The 23455-nt window shown below is 43.6% G+C and overlaps 1 protein-coding gene across 2 annotated transcripts in view; it reads left to right on the top strand.

Moving 5' to 3' along the window:
• LOC139273099 (N-lysine methyltransferase SMYD2-like) overlaps positions 1-19936 on the top strand; it is a 62855-nt gene extending 42919 nt beyond the window's left edge. Inside the window, exons 7-12 of one of the 2 annotated variants that reach the window (XM_070889468.1) lie at positions 1798-1900; positions 10666-10776; positions 13050-13170; positions 15447-15621; positions 18733-18844; positions 19667-19936. In XM_070889468.1, the coding sequence (XP_070745569.1) occupies positions 1798-1900; positions 10666-10776; positions 13050-13170; positions 15447-15621; positions 18733-18844; positions 19667-19747 (703 nt within the window). In that variant the 3' untranslated portion in view covers positions 19748-19936. The remainder of the gene's footprint in view (positions 1-1797; positions 1901-10665; positions 10777-13049; positions 13171-15446; positions 15622-18732; positions 18845-19666) is intronic. The other variant, XM_070889469.1, reaches the window with a different exon arrangement.
• Positions 19937-23455: the final 3519 nt, after the last annotated feature.

Below are 23455 nucleotides of genomic sequence, written 5' to 3'. Positions count from 1 at the left end.
TGGAATTCTGGAACGAGTAGTTCCTACTAACAGCCAATCCTGAGTGTTGCACTCAATAGTGAAGAATTCTTCTGGCTAGCAGTTTGTACAGCATATTGCAATGTAGAACATTTCATAACTAAAAGCAGCCTTGATTAGGTATCATCTTTGTGCAGATGACCAAAGGATCTGTGATCACCTTGGACCACTGCAATACAATGCATCTGAAGAAGCAAACTTTGTTCAGTCTCTCAGGAGCAGGTGATAGGAGAGAGGAATGGTAATGTAATATATCAAGCAAATTAACATCAGACTTGGCTTTAAATGGCCACTACCCTGATGCTAAGATGAGAGGGGCAATGTGCAATATAAGATTGGTTCCATATCCACAGCCTCCTTAACTTTTTGTGTCTTTTTCTTTACACCCCCATTCAGCTTTCAGTTCTTTGGCTTTTTAGGTTTCTTCACCCATGCACCATTATCCAGGCAAGATGCAGACAGGTATCTAGTGCTAAGGAAGTACATCCAAAAAGCCAGTGTTTACTCGTGGCCATGGAACAGTGTCCAAGTAGGAGTAACTGCCTGGAGGGGAAGGAAATTCAAAGAGAAAGCTAAAATCTGTGGGTTTATTTTTGTGAATTGAAAATACAAAAATTAATGGTTGGAAATCTTCTATCTAAAAATAGTGAAACAATTAGCTCAAAAGTTAATTGATGATTCATCCCTGGTCTTTTTGAGAATGAGCTTTTCCCACTTTAGCTTATGTAGGTTGAGAAAAGGACAATTGATTCAGTTAGCCTATAGTATAATATTTCTTCACCTCCCTTCACCAATCTTAAAAACTTAGATCTCAAATGTGTCTCGGTACTTGTCATGGAGGAGTTCATAAGCCTGACAATGTGAGGGCACTGTAATTACACACACAGTTGGACTGATCCAGTTGCTGAAACTTCCTGCATTAATGTCTGCTGAGTATTCATTTAGCTCCATTATTCTGTCGGATTCAGTAACTCCTCCAAGATTGTTACTGCAGTGATGTACACTCTGTTTACAAAACGATCAACATCTTTACATATTTTTGTTCTCTTTCCTTTAACTCTTTGTAACTCTTTTTGCATTAGTTGCTTATGGTGAGTCACCTTCCTGAGGAGGTGTTCTGCTAGGGCTGGGAGGATAGTTTAGGATAATGGAACCTCTCAGTACTGGAAGGATTTCAAAAACTATGCTGTACTGTAGGTTTGTGGTAACTGTACCGCTACTCAAGCAAACGCCAAGGCTGTTCAATGATTCAGGAGTGTTTACGTTAATGCTTGTTAAGAATTAGACTGTAGTAAATTTGGCAGTAAGGACTTTCTTTATAAATCATAGGGCAATATTTTCTGGATCCTAGTAGAATCAACTTTTGACTTTCATTGTTCATCAATTAGGGTGTTTCAATGGGCCATCTGTCATGCCAGAGCTTTCCACTTTGGTAGAGGGAGACCTTGGTGATGTCCCTCAAAGCAGGTGCACATAGTGCCCAACAACTGACTCTCATTGCTTGTGATGTCAATGGCTTTTACCATCTGCCCAGTTTCCCCTCTTGCCCAATGAAGAGGTTGAGCATGCAAATAAACCAGTTACAGCCTATTTTTCTCAACAAATATATTTGTAGTTTAATTTTTCTTCCTGTCTGTTCAATTCATAGCCAATACTTGTCTCTTTTAAGCTTGTACGGAATGTTTTTCCATTAAAGTTGCGTGGATTTTTAAAACTGAACTGATTTTTAAAACATTGAAAATCCTGATGTGCTTTGTTCTGATCATTCCTCTTCCGCAGCGTTGCCTTGATGAATCACAGCTGTTGCCCGAATGTGATTGTAACCTACAAGGGGACGACTGCAGAGGTCAGAGCTGTGATGGAGATCAGCCCCGGAGAAGAGGTTAGGAACAAGGATGATGGAGCTTGCTTTTATATTTAAAAAAAAAATGAAAATTATTTTTTTTTAAACTTCTACCATTAGTGGAATACTTCTGTGTAAATATATCGAATATTCTGAAGTAGAGTCTTCTGAATATATGCCTTAATGCTAAGGAGCTTTGTAGTGTTATTGTATCCCCATCTTTTATTTAATTTGCTTAGAATTGAGCAGTTTGCAAAAGATAAGCATTAGGGCCCCATGTTTCCACATGATTTGCTCCTGATTTTTAGGAGCAACTGGTGTAGAACGGAGTATCTTAGAAATCGGAATTCTCGTCATTTAGTTTGCACCAGTTCTAGTCAGTTAGAACAGTTTCACTTTGGAACAGAATTATTTTTTCAAAAGGGGGCGTGTCCAGTCACTTACACCTGTTTTCAAAGTTTCGTCAGTGAAAACTTACTCCAAACTAACTTAGAATGAAGTAAGTGAAGATTTTTGTACGCTCAAAAACCTTGTCTACACTTTAGAAAATCAGGTGTAGGGAATGGGGGGTGGGGTTTAAAGGGAAGTTTACAAACATTAAACACTTCAGTTTTACAAATAAAGAGCCATCATCAATGATAAATACATCAATAAATCAATCAAAAAAAATTAATAAGAATTTTTTTTTTTAAATCAATAAATAAAACATTTTCTACTTACCGACTGCAGCACCGGGAGCCTTCCAACAGTGTGCTGGGATGCCCCCCCCCCCCCCCCCCCCCCCCCAGTGTGTCTCTGTCAGTGTCTCTATCTCTGTCTGTCTGTGTGTGTCTCTCATTCTCTGTCTCAGTGCCTGTGTTTCTGGAGAGGAGAGGAGAGGAGAGGAGAGGAGAGGAGAGGAAGCAGGAGCTGGCCGTGGGAGGAGCCTTATTCACACAGCCCCAGTGAGGCCATTCGGCCAGGGCTAGGGGCTGCGTGCTTCGGGCCCCTCCCACACAGTTTCGGGCGGCTGGAGCTACTGCATTTGCGCGCCCACTGTAGCGCGCATGTGCGGAGGTCCCGGCACTTTTCGGTGCAGGGACCTGGCTCCGCCCCCTACAGCTCGTGCTGCGCTGCGCCGAGGGCCAGAAGACCTGCAGGAAGGTGGAGAATCTGGAGGGTTTTTTTAGGCGCACTTTGCGACGCGAAAAACGGGCGTCCAGGTCGGGACTGCGCCGTTCTAGGCACGGCTCGAAACTTGGGCCCTAGAAATGGAAGATAAAATGCAACTGTTGAAAATTAGAAATAAAAAAACAAGTTGTGTATATAGTAATACAGACTGACTGGTATCGACCCACGTGGTAGATAGTGTCGGCCTCGTGCATTGTTGTGGCAAGGATTTTGATGCTATGAATTGTGAGAAATATATTATTGAATCGTAGAAGTTTACAGCACGGAAGGAGGCCATTTCGGCCAACAAGAGGCTATCCAGCCTAATCCCACTTTCCAGCTCTAGATCCATAACCCTGTAGGTTACGGCACTTCAGGTACACGTCCAAGTACTTTTTAAATGTGGTGAGGGTTCCTGCCTCTACCACCCTTTCAGGCAGTGAGTTCCAGACCTCCACAACCCTCTGAAGAAAGTTCCCCTCAAAATGCTTTAAACCTTTTACCAATTACTTTAAATTTATGCCCCCTGGTAGTTGACCCCTCTGCTGAGGGAAATAGACCCTTTCTATCCACTATATCTACGCCCCTCATACTTTTATGCACCCGAGGTCTCCCCTCAGCCTCCTGCTCCAGTGAAAACAAATCCAGCCTATCCAATCTATTCTCCAGAGCTAAGATTCTCCACTCCTGGCAACATCCTCGTAAATGTTGGAGTCCATTATTAAAGAAGCAGTAGCAGGACATTTGGAAAAGCAAAATTTGGTCAGGCAGAGTCAGCATGGATTTATGAAGGGGAAGTCATGTTTGACAAATTTGCTGGAGTTCTTTGAGGATGTAACGAACAGGGTGGATAACGGGGAACCAGTGGATGTGGTGTATTTGGACTTTCAGAAGGCATTTGACAAGGTGCCACATAAAGGGGTCAAGTTTCGGGCTGCGCCTAGAATGTCGCAGCCCCGTGAGCCACGTCTGATTTCTGCGCTCAAAACTGCGCCTAAAGCTTACCTCTCTATTCTCCCCGCTGCTGGAACGTTACAGGCCCTTGGTGCAGCGCAGCACAAGGGGTCAGGGGCGGAGCCTGGTCCAGGCACTGAAAACAGTGCCGGGACCTCTTCACACACGTGCTAGAGTGTGTACGCATGTGCAGTAGCTCCAGGTGCCCGAGGCTGTGTGGGAGGGGCCCGAAGCACGCCGCCCCTAACCCTGGCCGAATGGGCCTACTGGGGTGGACTGAAGATCGGACTGAACCTCCTTCCTCTTCAGCTCCTGCTCCAGCTCCGCCCCCAACCACCCCACTTCGGCGGGGCCCGCCTGGCATCTTGCTGGGGGCAGGCCCCGCCTGAAGTCTTCGGCCCGGCTTCCGCTCATCGGCCGGGCCCGTTCAGCTCCCTCCCCCCGTCTTTCCCTCACCCCCCCCCCCCCCCCTCTCCTTTCCCTCACCCCCCCACCTCTCCTTTCCTTTCCCTCACCCCCCCCCCCCCCTCTCCTTTCCCTCCCTCACTCTTTTCTCTTTTCCCCCCCACCCCTTACAAAGATGGGAGGAAAAGCAATGTGTGAGGAGGACACACAAAATCTGCAAAACTGATATAGACAGGCTAAGTGAGTGGGCAAAAATTTAGCCGATGGAGTATAATGATGAAAAGTGTGAGGTCATGCACTTTGGCAGAAAAAAATTAAAGAGCAAGTTATTATTTAAATGGAGAAAAATTGCAAAATGCTGCAGTACAGCGGGACCTGGGGGTACTTGTGCATGAAACATAAAAGGATGGTATGCAGGCACAGCAAGTGATCAGGAAGGCCAATGGTATTTTGGCCTTTATTGCAAAGGAGATGGAGTATGAAGGGCCGAATGGCCTACTCCTGCACCTATTTTCTATGTTTCTATAAAAGCAGGGACGTCTTACTACAGCTATATAAGGTATTGGTGAGGCCACACCTGGAATACTGCGTGCAGTTTTGGTTTCCATATTTACGAAAGGATATACTTGCTTTGGAGGCAGTTCAGAGAAGATTCACTAGGTTGATTCCAGGGATGAGGGGGTTGACTGATGAGGAAAGGTTGAGTAGGTTGGGCCTCTACTCATTGGAATTCAGAAGAATGAGAGGTGATCTTATCGAAACTTATAAGATTGAAAGGGGGCTTGACAAGGTGGATGCAGAGAGGATGTTTCCACTGATGGGAGAGATTCGAACTAGAGGGCACGATCTTGGAATAAGGGACCGCCCATTTAAAACAGAGATGAGAAATTTCCTCAGAGGGTTGTGAATCTGGGGAATTCGCTGCCTCAGAGCTCTTGAAGCTGGGATATTGAATACATTTATCGCTAAGGGGTTATGGGGAGCGGGCAGGGAAGTGGAGCTGAGTCCATGATCAGATCAGCCATGATCTTTTTGAATGGTGGAGCAGGCCCGAAGGCTACTCCTGTTCCTATTTCTTATGTTCTTATTAAATCTCTTCTGTACCCTCTCCAATGCAATCACGTCCTTCCTGTAATGCGGTGACCAGAACTGCATGCAGTACTCCAGCTGTGGCCTAACCAGTGTTTTAATACAGTTCAAACATTACTCCCCTGCTCTTGTATTCTATGCCTCAGCTAATAAAGGCAAGCATTCCATGTGCCTTCTTAACTACCTTATCCACCTGGCCAGCTACTTTCAGGGATCTGTGGACATGCACTCCAAGGTCCTTTTGTTCCTCTACACTTCTCAGTATCCTACCATTTAATGTGTATTCCCTTTCCATGTTAGCCCTCCCAAAATGCATTACCTCACACTTCTCTAGATTGAATTCCATTTGCCACTGTTCTGCCCACCTGATCAGTTCATTGATATCTTCCTGCAGTCTGCAGCTTTCTTCTTCATTATCAAACACACAGCCGATTTTAATATCATCTGCAAAATCATACCCCCTATATTCAAGTCTAGATCATTGATGTATATCTCAAAAAGCAAGGGACCTGGGGCTCAAAATTGGCTCGGAGTTGCTCTTTTTTTTTGGAGCAACTTGATTTTTCTGGAGTATCTTCAAAATCCCCATTCTGCACATTCAATTTGCGCCAGTGTAAGTGAGTTAGTTAGGATTTTTAAAGTTTTTTTTTTCAAAAGGGGACGTTACCAGCCTCCTCCTCCGCCCGTTTTGGCCATTTAGGCCACTTTGAACAGCTAATAATTGCTCCAAACTAACTTAGGCTAGCATATGTGGCCGCACAGAAAACCCTTGCAGAGAGTTAAGAAATCGGCGCAGGTAGGTATTTCGGAGACCATTCGGCCAGAGATAGGGGCAGGAAGGGAAGCAGAGAAGACCTTGCAAAGCACTAAACAAAGCACAACAATTAGTAAGCATTCAAGAATATATAAAAACATTCAAGAAGAAATAAAAAATAAAACTAAGTCATACCTTCCTATCAAAACTCGGTCCAGGACGCAGGCTGGCCGGCAGGTGCGGGACGACCGGGAGAGCATAGGGAACTGCCCGCCGACATCAAAGCAGAAGACACAGGCTGGCTGCAGGAAACAACCTGCAACAGGCCGGGTGGGGGGGAGTGGGGGCAGGGGTGGACGAGGAGGGAGAGAGAAGTCACATGACTGAAAAGGGAGGGGGAGAGAGCAAAAGTCCTTTGGGTGTGGTCCATATACATACCTGGAGGGGGGGAGGAAAGGAAAGAGAGCTGGCTACTGGGAGACAAAAGGTATGGCCTGGCCACCTGGCTCATGATGCCCCTGTGTGTAACCCAGACGGAAGCTGACCATCAATACAACATGGCGCACATTACGACACACAGCATCATCGAGAGGACCATTGACATCTTGAAACAGCATTTCCGATGCCTGGACCATTCCAGAGGCTACTTGCATAGGCCCAAATTTCCCCATGAGCTGCACTTTTTTTTGGTGTAACTTGATTTTTCTGGTCTTTAGTTGCTAATATGGCCATTTAATTTGCGTCAGTGTAAGTGAGTTAGTTAGATTTTTTGTTAGGTCAATTTTTTTTTCCACAAGTGGGTGTTCCCAGTCACTTGCATCATTTATGCCATTTTGGCCAGAAAAAAGTTGTACTAAACTAACTTAGGGAAGCGTATGTGTCCACTTTTGTCCGCACAGAAAGACCTTGCTTACAGTTAAGTAACTACATTTAAAGCACCACCAAGCACCACACAAAGCACAAAGTAATAAGCAATCATTAAATTTTAAAAAAAATAGAAGGAACCCTGCACCTAAAACACCAAGATCCAAATAATATTCTTCCCTCATACTGTACCTTAGCCACAACTGCAGAAAATCACCAATAACAGTAACATTTTCTGCACTGGGAACTAGATTGGTGCTGGCAAAACTTGTTTCACATAGAGTTCCTGACAGCTGGCAGAGAGGGAAAATTTTCATGCTGTAATTTGGATTCTGACTTGGGTCCCAGAGGTGAAAGGACAATATGCTAATCCACTGGATCACCCAGTCCCATGATTTATTTTACTCCCACGGATTTGGAATTCTCCATTGATGCCTACACCATAGAAAGAGGTTTTTGTTCAGGGTTTTTGTCACAATATACTTATCTGTGTTGTATCTCAGGACTCATCGCCCGATGTCAAACTCTTGTTATTTTCCCATTTGTTATTTTCACAACAGTATTTTAATGCTCACCCAAGAAGGGAGCCCATTCGGCCAGGGCTAGGGACGGCGTGCTTCAGCCCCTCCCACACAGCTTGCAGCGTGCGTTTGCCGAAACGGACTGCCACGAGCATACTGCACATGTGTGCAGACTCTAGCGCGCATGTGCAGAGGTCCCGGCACTGTGTTCAGCGCCGCCCCCCCATTGTACACCACGTCAGCTCCACAGATGGCTCGAGAATCGGCTATGATCGCAGGGCGTTTTTTTGGCGCTGCTTTTGAGGTAAAATGTCGGTGGGGGGCTCGAAGGTGCGCAGAAAAAACAGGAGGGCCAAATTTGTGCCCATAATTCCTGAGATTGTCAGTCAGTTCACTGTTGTGTGCTGCATGCTGCACAACTTGGCCATCATGAGGCACCAGCAGCTGGTAGTGGAAGAAGACGACCCACCTGCAGTGAGAGTGGTGTTGATAATGATTTGGAAGATGCAGGTCACAAGCAGGAGGAGGATGAGGAAACCAGGCAAGTGCCTGAGGCCGGAGCACGATGCCGGAGGAGGGCGGGCCTTGTGCCAGCAGCTCATCCGTGAACGCTTTACTGATGTCTGAGGGCTCAGCGATAACTATTCCACATCGACATGTTTATGTTTTGCAGTTCCTAAGGGGTGTCTGTATCGCCCTCACTTTTGTGAAAACAGACGCAAAGGATTCATTAAGAACCATACCCACATCTTCCGCCTCCACACACTCATTACCCTCATGGGCTCTAATGAGCCCTACCCTTTCCTTAGTTATCCTCTTGCTCTTAATATATTTATAAAACATCTTTGGGTTTTCCTTGATTTTACTTGCCAATAATTTTTCATGCTCTCTCTTTGCTTTCCTAATATCCTATTTAATTTCCCCCCTGAACTTTCTATACTCTAGAGATTCTGCAGTATTTAGCCCTTGGCATCTGTCAGAAGCCTCCCTTTTTTTCTTTATCCTACCCTCTATGTACCTCGACATCCAGGGACTCTAGATTTGTTAGTCCTGCCTTTTTTTCTTTAAGGGCACATATTTGGCCTGAACGCTCCGGACCTCCTCCTTGAATACCTGATACTGATTTACCTACCCACGCATTCATCTGCCATCCTCCTATTTCTATACTCACTAGCTTGTGGCACTGGGAGTAATCCAGGGATTACTACTTTTTTGAGGTCCTGCTTTTTAATCTCTCTCTTAGCTCCTTAAACTCTGCCTGCAGGACCTCATCCCTCTTTCTACCTATGTCATTGGTACCGATATGGACAACGACCTCTGGCTGTTCACCCTCTTTTCCTCCACCCCCCTCCTCAGAATGCCCTGCCGCTGCTCAGTGACATCCTTGACCCTGGCACCAGGGAGGCAACATGCTATCCTGGAGTCACATCTGTGGCCGCAGAAACGCCTGTCTGCTCCCTTGATTATTGAATCCCCTACCACTGTTGCTCTTCTATTCTTTGTCCCCTGTGCAGCTGAGCCACTCGTGGTGTCATGGACTTGGCTGTGCCTGCACTCCCCAGAGGCACCATCGCCCCCACAGGTACTCGAGAATACTGGTTGGAGAGTGAGATGGACTCTGGCTCCTGCACTACCTGCCTAGTCCTCCTTTTCTATCTTCTGGTCCCCTACTCCCCCTCTGTCTGCACACTCTTAAGCTGCAGGGTGACCACCTCTAGAAACGTGCTATCTTCATAGCTCTCAGTCTCCTCGATGCACTGCATTGACTCCAGCCGCCGCTCAAGCTCCAAAACGCAGAGCTCGAGTTGGTGCAGCTGGAGACGCCTCCTGCACATGGTCGTCCAGGCTGTGCGAAGCGTTCAGGACTTCCCACCTGCCACAGGGTGTGCACTCCACAGGACTGAGCTGCCCTGCCATCCCTCTAATTAGACTCTCAACTATCAAGCAAAAATAAACTCCAAACCTTAGCAAAACACATCCAGCAACTACTCAGCAATCAGCTGATTTAGTTAGAGATTTAAAAAAAAATATCCTGTATCAATTTAATTGCGGCTCCTTTATTTAAAGGGCTAAGAAGTAACCTTTATTTAAAGACTAAGTACTAACTGAACAGAAAAAAACTCACCACCTACTCACCAATCAGCTACTTCCCTTGTGCCGACCTCACTTTTAAACTCTGACGTCCCTTTCGAATGTTAGCTATTGAGCCTTGCTTTTATCCGCTCCGCCTTCCCTCCGCTCCTGCTGCTCCCGCGCAGGTCCGCTGCGCCTCTTTGTTGGTTCCTTTGAGTTTTTAAAAAATCTATTTATTAATTCACAGGATATGAGCGTCGCTCACAAGGCCAGCATTTGTCCATCCCTGATTGCCCTCGAAGGTGACGGTGATCCACCTTCTTGAACTGCTGCAGTCCATCGTATTTTTGATATGACTGAGTGACTTGCTAGTGGCTATTTCAGAGGGTACTTAAAAGTCAACCACACTGCTGTGGGTCTGGGAGTCACATTGGGCTAGACTGGGAGAGGACAACAGATTTCTTTCCCTAAAAGGACATTAGTGAACCAGATAGGTTTTTAACAACAATCCAGTAGTTTCATGGTCACCAATACTGATGCAACTTTTTATTCCAGATTTATTTAATTAACTGAATTTAAATACCCTAACTGCCGTGGTGAAGTGTGAACTCGCATCTCTGGATTATTAGTCCAGGCCTCTAGATTGCTCGTACAGTAACATAACACTGCTACCATACCTGCATTATCTGTAATCAGCCCTCCATGTCTTTTAGTTTCATGTGTCATGTGTTTATATGGATGATATCTTCTAATAGGCTGAGAGAAGGAGATCACCACCAGTCCAGTGTGGCCTCAAAGTATCAAGCTACAGAGTACTTCAGTAATATTTTTTCATAATGGCACTTTCAACAATTTTATTCAAAGGTTTCTTGGTCTTTTTATATTAAATAACACTTGCCTGCAAGTCTACGGAATCTAAATCCTATTTAGATCTGATGCTAGTTTTGAAGTGAAAATCACACTTGTTCACGTGCTTTTGTCCACTTTTATCCCAGATTTTCACTAGTTATATTGATCTGCTGTATCCAACTGAAGACCGACAGGATCGATTAAGAGATTCCTATTTCTTTATGTGTGACTGCAGAGAGTGTGCAACAAAAGCAAAGGTAATCTTTTTAAACTTGGGTCTCTCTCACTTTTCTTTTTTTCTCTCTCTTTTTCTCTCTCTCACTCTCTCTCTCTTTTTCTCTTCTCTCTCTTTTTCTCTCTTCTCTCTCTTCTCTCTCTTTTTCTCTCTTCTCTCTCTTTTTCTCTCTTCTCTCTCTTCTCTCTCTTTTTCTCTCTTCTCTCTCTTTTTCTCTCTTCTCTCTCTTTTTCTCTCTTCTCTCTCTTTTTCTCTCTTCTCTCTCTTTTTCTCTCTTCTCTCTCTTTTTCTCTCTTCTCTCTCTTTTTCTCTCTTCTCTTTCTCTCTTCTCTCTCTTTTTCTCTTCTCGCACTCATTGATGTGCAGAATGAGTAACTTATGTTACTCACTATCTGGATATTCAGGAAATGAAATCCCTTCCTGTTCTTGAAGTTGATGGGTTTTCATACCAGGTCTTTATAGCCTCCGGAGTGGCAGAGGACTAGAAGCTCAGTTTGGGGTCAAACCGGTTGTGAACGGTCTGGTTTAACCCGTGACGATGGTCACGGAGGGGATGGAGTTGGTGGCAATGGCAGAGTTTGTGGCGGGTGCTGAAGATGATGGTTTCAATCTTCCCAATATTTAGCTAGAGGAAATTGTGACTCAGTTTCAGTGAATGCACTCTTGTGTCTTGAGTCCCACTCCAGAGACTTGGGCATAAAATTGTGGCTGATACTTCCAGTGGAGTGCTGCGCTATGGGAGATGATGTCTTTCAGATGAGACCGTATACCAATATCCCGTCTACCCACTCAGGCAGATGTAAAAGTTCCCTTGGCACTATTTGAAGAACAGCAGAGGATCTCCCCTGGTAGTGTTGCCAACATTTATCCTTCAACCAATACCACAAAAACATAATCTGGTCATTTATCTCTCTGCTGTTTGTGGGGTCTTGCTGCGTGCAATTTGGTGGCTGCGTTTCCCTACATTACAACATTGACTACACTGGAAATAGATTTCAGTGGCAGTGAATTGGTTTGGAATATCCTGAAGATTTGTAAGGTTCTGTATAAATGCATTATTTATTTCATCCAAAATTGGATGTTGGACAAGCAGTCACAGCACCGAGACAGTTGGGGTTGAGAGGGTTGGCAAAGCGGTAGAGCTGGGAGTCATCAGCGTACATATTGGACCTGACCTCATGCTGCTGGATAATTTTGCCTTAGGATAGCATGTAGATTAAGGAAGAGGAGGGGGCTAATAGATTGTTGAGGGTCTCCTGAGGTGATGGAGTGGTGAAGATGCTCTGGCAATGATTGGATAAGTAAGAGTGCAACAAAGCAATGGTAATCTCTCCAAGCAAGATAACGGAGAAGAGACATTTAAGGCGAAGGAGAGGGATGGTGTGGTTAATTATGCCAAAGCCCTTTCTTATCGCTTTGGATGCTGGGATAGCTCAATTTCCAAAGAGTTATCTTCATCTTCAGTAAAAGCAAAAGTTATAAATGTCATTATCTGATGGCACATTTATGCATGAGGTTGAGAACCTGGAGTGGGAGGGCAGGAAATTGTGCTTTAATATCCGAGTCTTGACAATTGTTGGAATGTTTTTTCCAAACCTGGGGCTCAATTTTCCCCAATGATGTTTTTTGGTGTATTTGAAGAGTTATGCCTTTTTTTGGGCCTGACTATGCCAAAAAAAAGTTGAAAGTTTCCCCGTTTTAACTTGTCGCTTCTAGCCCAGTACGAAAGGCCTCCCCTCTCCCGGAGCCAGTGCCCGGTGCTGCTTCTAGCCCAGGCTGAAAGGCCTCCCTCCTCTGGAGCCGGTGCTGTTCCTAGCCCTGACCGACTGCCCCCCCCCCCCCCCCCCCCCCCCAAGCTGCTGTCCCAGCCGTGGAACTGGATCTTCTGCGCTGATTCTCTGACCTGTGCTGATTTTGTTAACTGCCCAGAAGGTTTTTCAGAGCGGGCACATACGCCATCTTAAAAATCGTAGTTGGCCAGAATTGGCGCGGGTGGCAGCTTACGGCCCCAATGAGGTAAAAAAAAATGGTGCCTAGATTGAATTAAGCTGCCGCAGAAATTTTGGGGAAACTCCGATTTTAATTTACTCCAAAAAAATACGGCGCAGATAATTGGGGAAAATTGAGCCCATAATTGACCCTTAACAAGAATACATGACAAAAGATTGGAGAATTCAGGAATCATATAGGAAAATGCACAACCATGTCAGGAATTCACTGCAGTAGATTACAGCTTTAATTGTATCTTTGTGAATTTTCATTAATGGTGCTTCATATTTCCATCCTTCTCTGCAGGATAAAGAAAAGTTGGAAATTACAAAATACGGTGAACCACCAAAGCCAGAGGTCATCAAAGACATGATCAAATACGCTAGGAATATAATTGAAGAGTTTAGGAGAGCTAAACACTATAAAAATATCCTTTTCTTGTGGATTGGTCGTGAGGCCCATACCTCTTAAAAGCCAAGCTACTGCATGCTTGAGTATTGATGCTGTTTAGTGTTAATTTATAATGTTCTTCACCTCTTTGGTCAAAATCGAGGAAAATACAAACGGAATAAGGAAATGGGCAGATAGGTGGCAGATGTAAGTTAGTGTGGAGAAGTGTGAGGTAAAACATTTTGGGAAGGAAAACCGTGAATGGGAGTATACACTGAATGGAGAAGGGTGTGGAGGAACAGAGACCTTAGTGTTCAAATACATAATTCTTTGCAAGTGCAGGTAAAGTTTTTTTTTAAAAAGTACAATAGTATTTTGGGTTTTATAAAGAAGGCCATAGAGTACAGGAGCAAAAGGATGACAGGCCACAATTAGAGTACTGTATCATAGGCAGTCCCTCAGAATCAAGGAAGACTTGCTTCCACACCCAAAGTGAGTTCTTTGATGGTTGAACAGTCCAATAAGAGAGCCACAGACCCTGTTGCAGGTGGGACAGACATTTGTCGAGGGAAGGGGTGGGTGGGGCTGGTTTGCCGCGCGTTCCTTTCGCTGTCTGCGCTTGACCTCTTCTCGCTCTTTGCGTACTGTATGTAGTTTTGAGTATACCATTATACAAAGGACATTAAAGCCACACCGTATAGATTCAACATGATACTAAGTATGAGGACTTGAAAATCTGGGAATTATTACCACTGGAACAGCAAAGGTAAGGGGTAATTGGAGAGTTTGAAAGGTTGTGATGGGTTGTATCGGGGAAGACTGTTTCCTCTGGTTGAAGAGTCCCTGAAGAGGCATCATCAATTTAAAATTCTCACAAGTGGGATGTTTGAGGGAAATTTCTTTATACAGAGTGTTGTGATAGAATGGGATGTTGAGGCAGAGGATAAGTATTTGAAGTAAAAGCAGAGGAAAAAGGACATAGATTTATATAGCGGCTTTCATGACCACCGAACATCTCAAAACGCTTTACAGCCAATGAAGTACATTTTGGAGTGTAGTCACTGTTATAATGTAGGAAACCCAGCAGACAATTTGTGCACAAGCAAGCTCCCACAAACAGCAATGTGAAAATGACCAGATAATCTGTTTTGTTTTGTTTGAGAGATAAATATTGGCCAGTACACTGGGGATAACTCCCCTGCTCTTCTCCGAAATAGTGCCATGGGATCTTTTAGGTCCACTTGAGAGAGCAGACGGTTCAATGTCTCATCCGAAGACGGCACTTCTAACAGTGCAGCACTCCCTCAACAATGCACTTGAGTGTCGGCCTAAATTCATGTGCTCAAGTTCCTGGAGTGGGACATGCCGCAACCTTCTAACTCCGAGGCGAGTGTGCTACCCACTGAGCTCCAGCTGAACTCTGTGGAAGATGGAAGGCTATGGGGAGTGGGATTATTTTTGCATTGCTCTAGCATGATGGGCTAAGTGACCTCCTCCTGTGCTATAAATGTCTGTGGTTCATTTGGATCTCCCAGCATTATCATTTGAGGGCACAATTTGTGCAAAAGTGTAAAGAGGGACACCAGAAAAGCTATTGTGGAATAAAAAAAATCGGCCCGGATTTTCCGGGGCTTATGACCACATACGCACCGTAAGTACCTCGCCGGATCTTGCGATTTGTCAAGATTCCCGGGAAATGGACATCTGCTGGCGGAGAGTTGGGCTATTGCCCAGTGAATAACCGTGAAACTCTTACGCCTTGTAAAAGTAGGGTTTAGGCCTTTTAGCATTTAGGTGAAAATAAATATTAAAATGATTTTAACATTCAAAAACCAGTAAAAGTTATTTTTAGCCCTTTGAAAAAAAAATTAAGAATTTAAAACAATGTTTTAAATGTTTAATTAAATTGTATTTTAATTTTTTAACGTGATTTTTTTTATTTGTGCTGTTCTTTTGGGTGATTATGTTTATGGGGATTCCAAACGTAAATGGAATCCCCATAAGCATAATGGAAATTTCTCTTTCTGATTGGTTGAGCGGGCCCATGTGATCCCGGGGACGCTTGTGAAGCGCATGCGTCCCTGGGATCATGTGGGCCTCTACATAGGCCATCGCCTAGAGGCCCAGGAGCACGAGTCTCCGTAGATCCAGGGCCATCAGGTAGGTGCGTGGTTTTATTGCGGTTCGGAGGCATCCACCCGCAAGAAGCCTCCGACTGCAAATTCAGGCCCCATTTGTTTTTATCTCCCATTGCAGTCCAGCTTTTGGGAGATCCCTGGTGTGTTCTCAGTACAATTCTTAACTATCTGGCACCCCCTAGTGAACTGCTGGAGATCTGCGAGTTAAGTCTGGATAAGATGGGATCAACCTTTGAGGATAACAATGTCTACATGCTGCACATGATGTACCAGGCCATGGGAGTCTGCCTGTATATGCAGGATTGGGACGGAGCTCTACGCTATGGTCAAAAAATAATCAAACCTTACAGGTGATGAAAAGAGAATATAACTAACACTTGTTTAATACAGTATTTCCTATGGCGTCTCTACAAGATGATTCCCAGACGTATTTTACATTTGCTTTTCTTTGCCCATATTAATGTTTGTGTTTGAGACCAATGTAAGATCTCACTACTGCACCACAAGTCACACTTAAGAGTTGTGCACAGTGCACCTTAGTAAAATGTTGTTTGTAGCAGTACATAGTTGCAGCCACATTTTTGCATTTCATTAAAAATGTGTCGTAAGGGTTTCTGCCAGATCTGAAATTAAATGTTGGGTAAATGTATTATTTGCTTTGGTAATTAAACTCTTATTTATCTTCAATGGCTACTAATTTCTGAGAGGGGCCTAAAAGCAATGGCTTCTGCATTTAAAAAAAAATCTGGGTTCTTTTGTACTTATAAGCATGCCAGCAAATGCAGGTGATTTCATGAAATATCAATGAATTACTGAGTTGTGAAAGTAAGATAATGGAACTCAGTTTGGTTTCTTGTATAGAGGTATATATTCCAATTGTTTTGCGTGCTCAAGGAATTCAGTAAGGTGTATATGCAAAAGAACTTGTCCTTAGCCAAGCAAAGAGACCTCATTTTCACGATGGTACTGCAGCCCACCTATGCCATGGACTGACGAGAGGTGGATTTGTGTTTGCAATCCTCCATGTGGTAATTCGTCAATCTTGACTGTGGTGATGGTGTTGAACCAAGACTCTGTGCTTTCCCATATGGAGGGAGGAGAGATTTTCTTGGGCTACTCTAATGCACCATGTAACAATTGCCTGCCTGCCCTCTCAACCACAACTGATGCATAGTTCAACATCAGGAAAATTAAATAAATTGTATTGAGCATTTACCCATATTATTTCTTCTTTTGTATCTGGGAGGGGGGGAAGAAAGGGAAGGAAAACAAAGAAGTCTTATTATTTAGTAATTCCTGTGAAGGGATGCCACATATCCTCAGGATCTATATTGTGTTGTGGTTTCGTTGAATTCGATGTGTAACTGTAATGTAGTTTTGTCATCTTCTACAATAGACTGCATTAATATTTAAAACGCTCTAGGCAAGCGTTTAAAAGCACATCAGATCATTCAACTAGGTCTGTACCTGTTTCCTAGATTTTTACCATTTTCTTCACTTCCTTGCTGCTGTTGCTTTGTTGTGCAGGGCAGTAGGGTACCACGATACAGTAGAAAGCTCCTGGGGAGGCACTGTGACGGTGATCTCCACAGAAGGCAATATCCTTCTGCAGGGATTGGAGTCACGTGTAGGCCAAACTGGACAAGGACGGCAGGTTTCCTTCCCTAAAGGACACTCCATTCCTTATGATTGAGCCAATATGTATGATTAGGAGCAGACCGGTAAAGTGGAAGTTTTATCACTCTCTATATTGTTCAACAAATGAGAAGAGTCTGGGTGTGAAATAGATCTTGGGTAGTAGCGCAAAAAGAGAATTTATCGTCGGTTTTGCGGTTACCGACCAAGACAAATTTCAACCCTTCTCCATCCATTCAGGTGTTAGAAACAAGTTAAATCTGATCGTGGGAAACAAACAGAAATAACCATTTTGGGTTGCTAATACAACCCATGTGTTTTGTAGCAGACAATCTTCATGTTTTAAATCCTACAATTGGGTGTGAAGGATGCTTTTTGATTGACAGCTCTTTCACAGGCTATCAACCACTTCCTCCAGAGATGGAGAAATTTGGCAGTTCAGCAGTTCTTGTTTGCAGCCTGAGAGAAGTTGAGCAGCATTTGCACTGCAGATGCTGCTCCAAATTCATTATGGGCTCAATTTTCCCCAAAGCTGTTTTTTGGCGTACTTGAAGCGTTACTCGGCCTGTTTTTTTGCGGCCTAACAATGCCCCCCAAAAAATCCAACTTTCCCCATTTGAATTGTTGTTTTTGTCCCTGCCTAGCCTGTCATTTAGCTTTGGGGGTGGAGCCTAAGATCTGCGCAAAAAGATCAGGTTGCCAGGGTAACCAGAGGCACACTGCGGGCTGAGGCTGTAAAATGAAACACCACATTCTGGCCGGCTCCCAGCAACTTGCACAAGCACCTTGAACATTGCAGCAGCTTACCAGCATTAAATTAAAGTGTTTATGCCAAAGTCTATTCCCCCCCCCCCCCCCCCCCCCCCCCCCTCCTGGTATCTGCTACAAACCCTGGCCAAAAGTCCTCTTTCCCGTGCCCTCCCCGCAATCCTCTCCCCTGTTGTTCGGGCCGTGGAACTGCATCTGTTTTGCTGATTCTCTTACCTGTGCCGATTTTGTTAACTGCCCAGAAGGTTTTCCCAGAGTGGTCACATATGCCGTCTTAAGAAAAATTGGAGTAAATCGGAGCTGGTCAAACTTGCTTAAATGGCCAGAATTGGCGCAGGTGGCAGGTTATGCCCCAACGAGGTTAAAAAAAAACCTTAAAAAATCGTAACTGACCAAATTACACTGGTGCACAATCTTTGGGAAAACTTGGATATTTTAATTCAGGCCAAAAAAACAGCACAAATAACGGGAAAATTGAGCCCGTTGTGCGGAAAGTTAGCAAAAGGTTACACTTTTTTGAGCCAGGGAGTTGTCGATTAAATATTGCAATCTAGTGGAATCTGCTGTATGAATTTATTGCAGTTTAATGTTATTTTTAATACATGTGGTTAATTGATTATAGATAAAACACAATTTTCTAGAATGATGATTCTTCTATATGAAGAACACTATGGAACCAGTTATTTCTGGTAGGCAATTTACAGTAACCAGGCTCTTTGTTTAACTCTGGAGAATGCTACTTCATAAGGTCACATTTTTCTTTGTTGTGAGCAAGGGCTGACTTATGGGTGTGGTCTTTGATGCTGAGCACTGGGGTAATATGTAGTACAGGGGAGGGGTGAGGCCATGGAGGGATTTGAACACCTCTCCACTTCATGAAAAAGTAGCACCTCTCTTTGTCTGAAGTCTGTCTAGACTGGCTTAGTGAACTTTTCCATTTGCCTATGTGCAATCCTCATAGTTAGAAATAAAATGAGATTTATAGGAGGGCAGGAGAAATTTAAAATCCTACTGGTATATAAAAAAAATTCAAGGCAGTTTTGCTTTTTTTTTTAAAGCAGCAAACACTATCCTGCATATTCTCTGAACGTAGCTTCAATGTGGCTGAAACTGGGACGGTTGTACATGGGCCTGGCGCACCATAATGCCGGAGCCAAGGCACTGAGGAAGGTAATAAATTCACCTTTTTTGGCTTTTCTCTTTACAGTCACCAAGTATTGGGTTTATAACTAATGCATGATTATTTTGATTGCTTGAATCTAAAGGAATATTCTAGAGAAGGTTCATGCGTCTTGCCCAGTGTTCTAGTTTTATATGCAAGAAGTTAGGTTTAAACATACCTATGCTTCATATTTTATTAAATCTTACATCAAATTATTAAATCTGACATTAGGGTTATTGTAGCCAATAGACTGTTCCTGTGCTTGGAGGGTGCAAACTGTTCAGGAAGCAGTGTGATATCGTTCATTAAAGTTGTTGACCTATTTTCTGTAGTATGTGCCTGATAGCCAGCCAGCCAGCTCCCATCAGTGTTATCAGCTGCCTTTGTCACAGATCAATGTGTGACACATGTTTTTTAAAATCTCAATTAAAATAAATCATATTTCATGTACAGCTGAAATTGGGAGTTCAAAATATAATGGAAAATAGTTGAAAGATATTGAAAGTTCTCCCCCCCAAAATCAGTGGTGTTCACAGAAACCACAGAAGTAGTTAGAATGTCTGACCTTAAAATAAGTTTGTTTTTTACATCAGTTAAGTTTAGCTCCTCCTGGTGTGTAAGTGTTGGCCTGATGGTCAGAATTTAAAAAATGTTTTTAAATCTCTTTGAATTTGGAAAAATTCCCATGTGTGTTTTTTGCAACTGGAATTATTCACTTTAGTGCCATGTGACAGACCTAGCTTGTATAATTTGCATCTTCATCTCAATCACATTTTGGAATGGATCTTGAGAGATACTGACTGACTGAAATTGGGCATTTTCTTTCGTAGGCCTTGGCCATTATGGAAGTGGCGCACGGCAAGGATCATCCGTATGTTTTTGAAATTCAAAAGGAGCTGGAGGAAAAATGAATGTTTTCCTTGCAGTTAAAATGTGAGACACACTCAATAACAAACTGTTCATTTGAAAATATTTGCTCATATCTAATAACCAGTCTGAAAATAATGGCATGAAGGTCAAAGGAATGCTGTTTCTATTTTTGTTGTCTTTTTAATATTTAAATGAATACTACAATAAAATGTATTGTTAAAAACTTGGAATTGTTGTGGGTTCAGTTACTTTGTCTTGAGGGGTTTTAACAGTAGTAAATGTTCTGTAAACACCTACTTCAAAGAATTTTCAGTTTTAAAAGAAGCAGGACTGGGTACTTGTGGTAATCTTTTGGCTTTGCCCCATTCCATCAAAAAGCGTTCAATTGCTATAAAGGCATAATCAGTCAGTCTGCTCATGAACACTGGTCATAAAGCCTATTCTAATTTTGTTGCACTGAAAACTAGATCGTATCCTCAATCCAGACCCTCTTGAAATATGAATGTAGGTTTATTAGAACTAATTCCATTAATGGAATTGGCATTAAATCCTACATTTCTAAATTACATTCTTTTGGTTATTTTGAGCTCCACAAATGTTGTGCAGGATAAATTCCTGAAGAGGTTCAAATGTTAATTCATTTAAAGACTTGTGGCTATAGCTACTACGTAGTGCTTTCTGAAATTTAACTGAAGAATTTCAGCATTAAGGATCTATTTGGCCAAAGGTTATTTGGTACAGCAATGGTGGTGTGCAAAATAGAAGCATTTTAGACTAGTCCCAACTTGGTCAAAGGTCCTTTTTTAATTCAATCACAGTACATAAGTTAAAAGCAAATGTTATCCCAGCCTAAATCAATACAAATGTTACAATAATTATTTGTCTTAATGGGATGACCCAAGACCTAGCATTCAAACAAAAACATAATGGAGTCTCTGTCCGGGTACACTGGATCACCTAGCCTTGGGAATGAGAAATTTGTGCTGATCCGAGCACATGACTGTAAAGCAACCCGGACGGGAACAACAAAAATAACTTTTATTAATATACTGCCTTTAACATAGTAAAATGTCCCAAGGCACTTCACAGGAGTATTGTAAAACACAAATTTGACACCGAGCCACATAAGGAGAAATTAGGGCAGGTGACCAAGCTTGGTCAAAGAGGTAGATTTTAAGGAGCATCTTAAAAAGGAGGAGAGGTAGAGAGGCAGAGAGGTTTAGGGGGAGAATTCCAGAGCTTGGGGCCTAGTCCATGAACATGTTGCCTTCCAAATCCATGGCCATCTTTCCCGCAATTCCATGTTTGAATCCGTTTAATCTGGTTTTCGCGCCTGTCACAATATGGAAACATAGAAACATAGAAATCTACAGCGCAGAAGGAGGCCATTTCGGCTCATCGTGTCCACACCAGCCACCAGAAAGCCACACGGCCCTGTGTCAGCAGCCCTGAAGGTTACATATAAACCAATGAACAATAGCGGAAAGGTAAACAGCATCTGGCCCAACCAGTCCATCCCACACAACTGCACTGCAACATTCTACACCCCACCCCAACTGGAGCCATGTGATCTCCTGGGAGAGGCAAAAAAAAAATTTTTAAACCCGGGCCAATTGGGGGAAAAAAATCTGGGAAAATTCCTCTCGCCCATCCAGGCGATCAAAACTAGACCAGATCACCCTGGCCATATTCGATTCCCTGCAGTACTTGCCATCATATCTGCGCCAGCCACCAAGAGGTTATCTAGTCTAATCCCATTTACCAGCTCTAGGTCTGTAACCCTGCAGGTTACGGCACTTCAAGTGCCCATCCAAGCACCTTTTTAAAAGGGGTGAGGTTTTCTGTATACACCACCCTTCTAGGCAGTGAGTTCCAGACCCCCAAAACCCTCTACGTGAAGAAGCCTCCCCTAACATTCCCTCTAAACCTTCCACTTAACTACTTTCAAAGCTGCTAAACCCCATTAATATCTCCTCTCTCTCTCTTTGTTTATTACATCCAGAATTTCACACTCCTCCTTGATAGCAGTATCTGCATTGCCCCTTTCCTTTGTGAAAACAGACGCAAAGTATTCATTAAGAACCATACCAACATCTACCTCCACACAAAGATTACCCTCATGGTCTCTAATAGGCCCTACTTTTTCTTGCTCTTAATATATTTATAGAACATCTTTGGGTTTTCCTTAATTTTACTTGCCAAGAATGTTTCATGCTCTTAGCATTCCTAATATCCTTTTTAATTTTACCTCTGAACTTTCTATTTCCTCCAAAGATTCGACTGTATTTAACTGTCGGTATATGACATAAGCTTTCCTTTTTTTCCTTTATCCTCCCCTGTAAGTCCCTAGACATCCAGGGGGCTCTAGAATAATTGTTCCCACCCTTTTTCTTTAATGGCACATGTTTGGCCTGAGCCCTCTGGATCTCCTCCTTGAATGCCTCCCACTGTTCCGACACCGATTTACCTACAAGTAGCTGTTCCCAGTCCACTGTGGCCAAATCACTCCTCAACTTAGCAAAATTAGCTTTTCCCCCAATTTGTCACTTATTCCTGGTCTATCCTTGTCCTTATCTATAACTAACTTGAACCTGACTGATTGATGGTCACTGGCACCCAAATGCTCTCCCACTAATACCCCTTCCACCTGCCCAGCTTCATTCCCCAAAACTAATTCCAAATCCGTCCCTCTTGTGTTGGGCTTGTTACATATGGCTCTCAAAGTCACAAATGACATCCTTTGTGACTGTGACAAAGGCAAACTATCCCTCATCGTCCTTCTTGACATGTCTGCAGTCTTTGACACGGTTGACCACTCTATCCTTCAACACCTCTCCACCGTCCAGCTGGGTGGGACTGCACTTGCCTGGTTCCATTCTTATTTAATCGTAGCCAGAGAACCACCTGCAATGGCTCCCCTTCCCGCCCCCACATTGTTACCTCTGGTGTCCCCCAAGGATCTATCCTTGGCCCCTTCCTATTTCTCATCTACATGTTGCCCTTTGGTAACATCATCCTGAAACATGTCCATTTCCACATGTACGCTAATGACATCCAGCTCCACCTCACAACGACTTCTCTCAACCCCTCCACGGTTTCTAAATTGTCCGACTGCTTGTCCACTATCCAGCTCTGGATAAGCAGAAATGTTCTCCAAATCGAATATTGGGAAGACCAAAGCCATTGTTTTCGGTCCCTCCCACAAACTCTGTTCCCTAGCCACTGACTCCATCCCTCTCCCCAACTTCTGTCTGAGGCTGAACCAGACTGTTCGCAACCTTGGTGTCATATTTGACCCTGAAATAAGCTTTTGACCACATAATCCGCAGCATAACTAAGATCACTTATTTCTACCACCATAACATCACACGTCTCCGTCCTTGCCTCAACTCAACCGCTGCTGAAGCCCTCATCCATGCCTTTGTTACCTCTAGATTTGACTATTCCAACGCACTCCTGGCTAGCCTCCCATATATTCTACCCTATGTAAACTAGACATGATCCAAAACTTGGCTGCCTGTGTTCTAACTCGCACCAGGTTCCATTCACCCATCACCCCTATGCTCGCTGATCTAGATTGGCTCCCGGTTAAGCAGTGCCTCGATTTCAAAATTCTCATGCTTATTTTCAAATCCCTCCATGGCTTTGCCCCTCCCTATCTCATCCAGCCCTCCGCCTCCCTCGATGTCTGAGCTCCTTTTAATTCTGCCCTCCTGAACAACCTTGATAATCGCTCAATCATTGATGGC

This window comes from Pristiophorus japonicus, chromosome 9, assembly GCF_044704955.1.
Source record: "Pristiophorus japonicus isolate sPriJap1 chromosome 9, sPriJap1.hap1, whole genome shotgun sequence".
Classification (NCBI taxonomy): domain Eukaryota; kingdom Metazoa; phylum Chordata; class Chondrichthyes; family Pristiophoridae; genus Pristiophorus; species Pristiophorus japonicus.
Note: the sequence above shows the minus strand (reverse complement) of the source record. Positions and strands in the feature narration are given on the sequence as shown.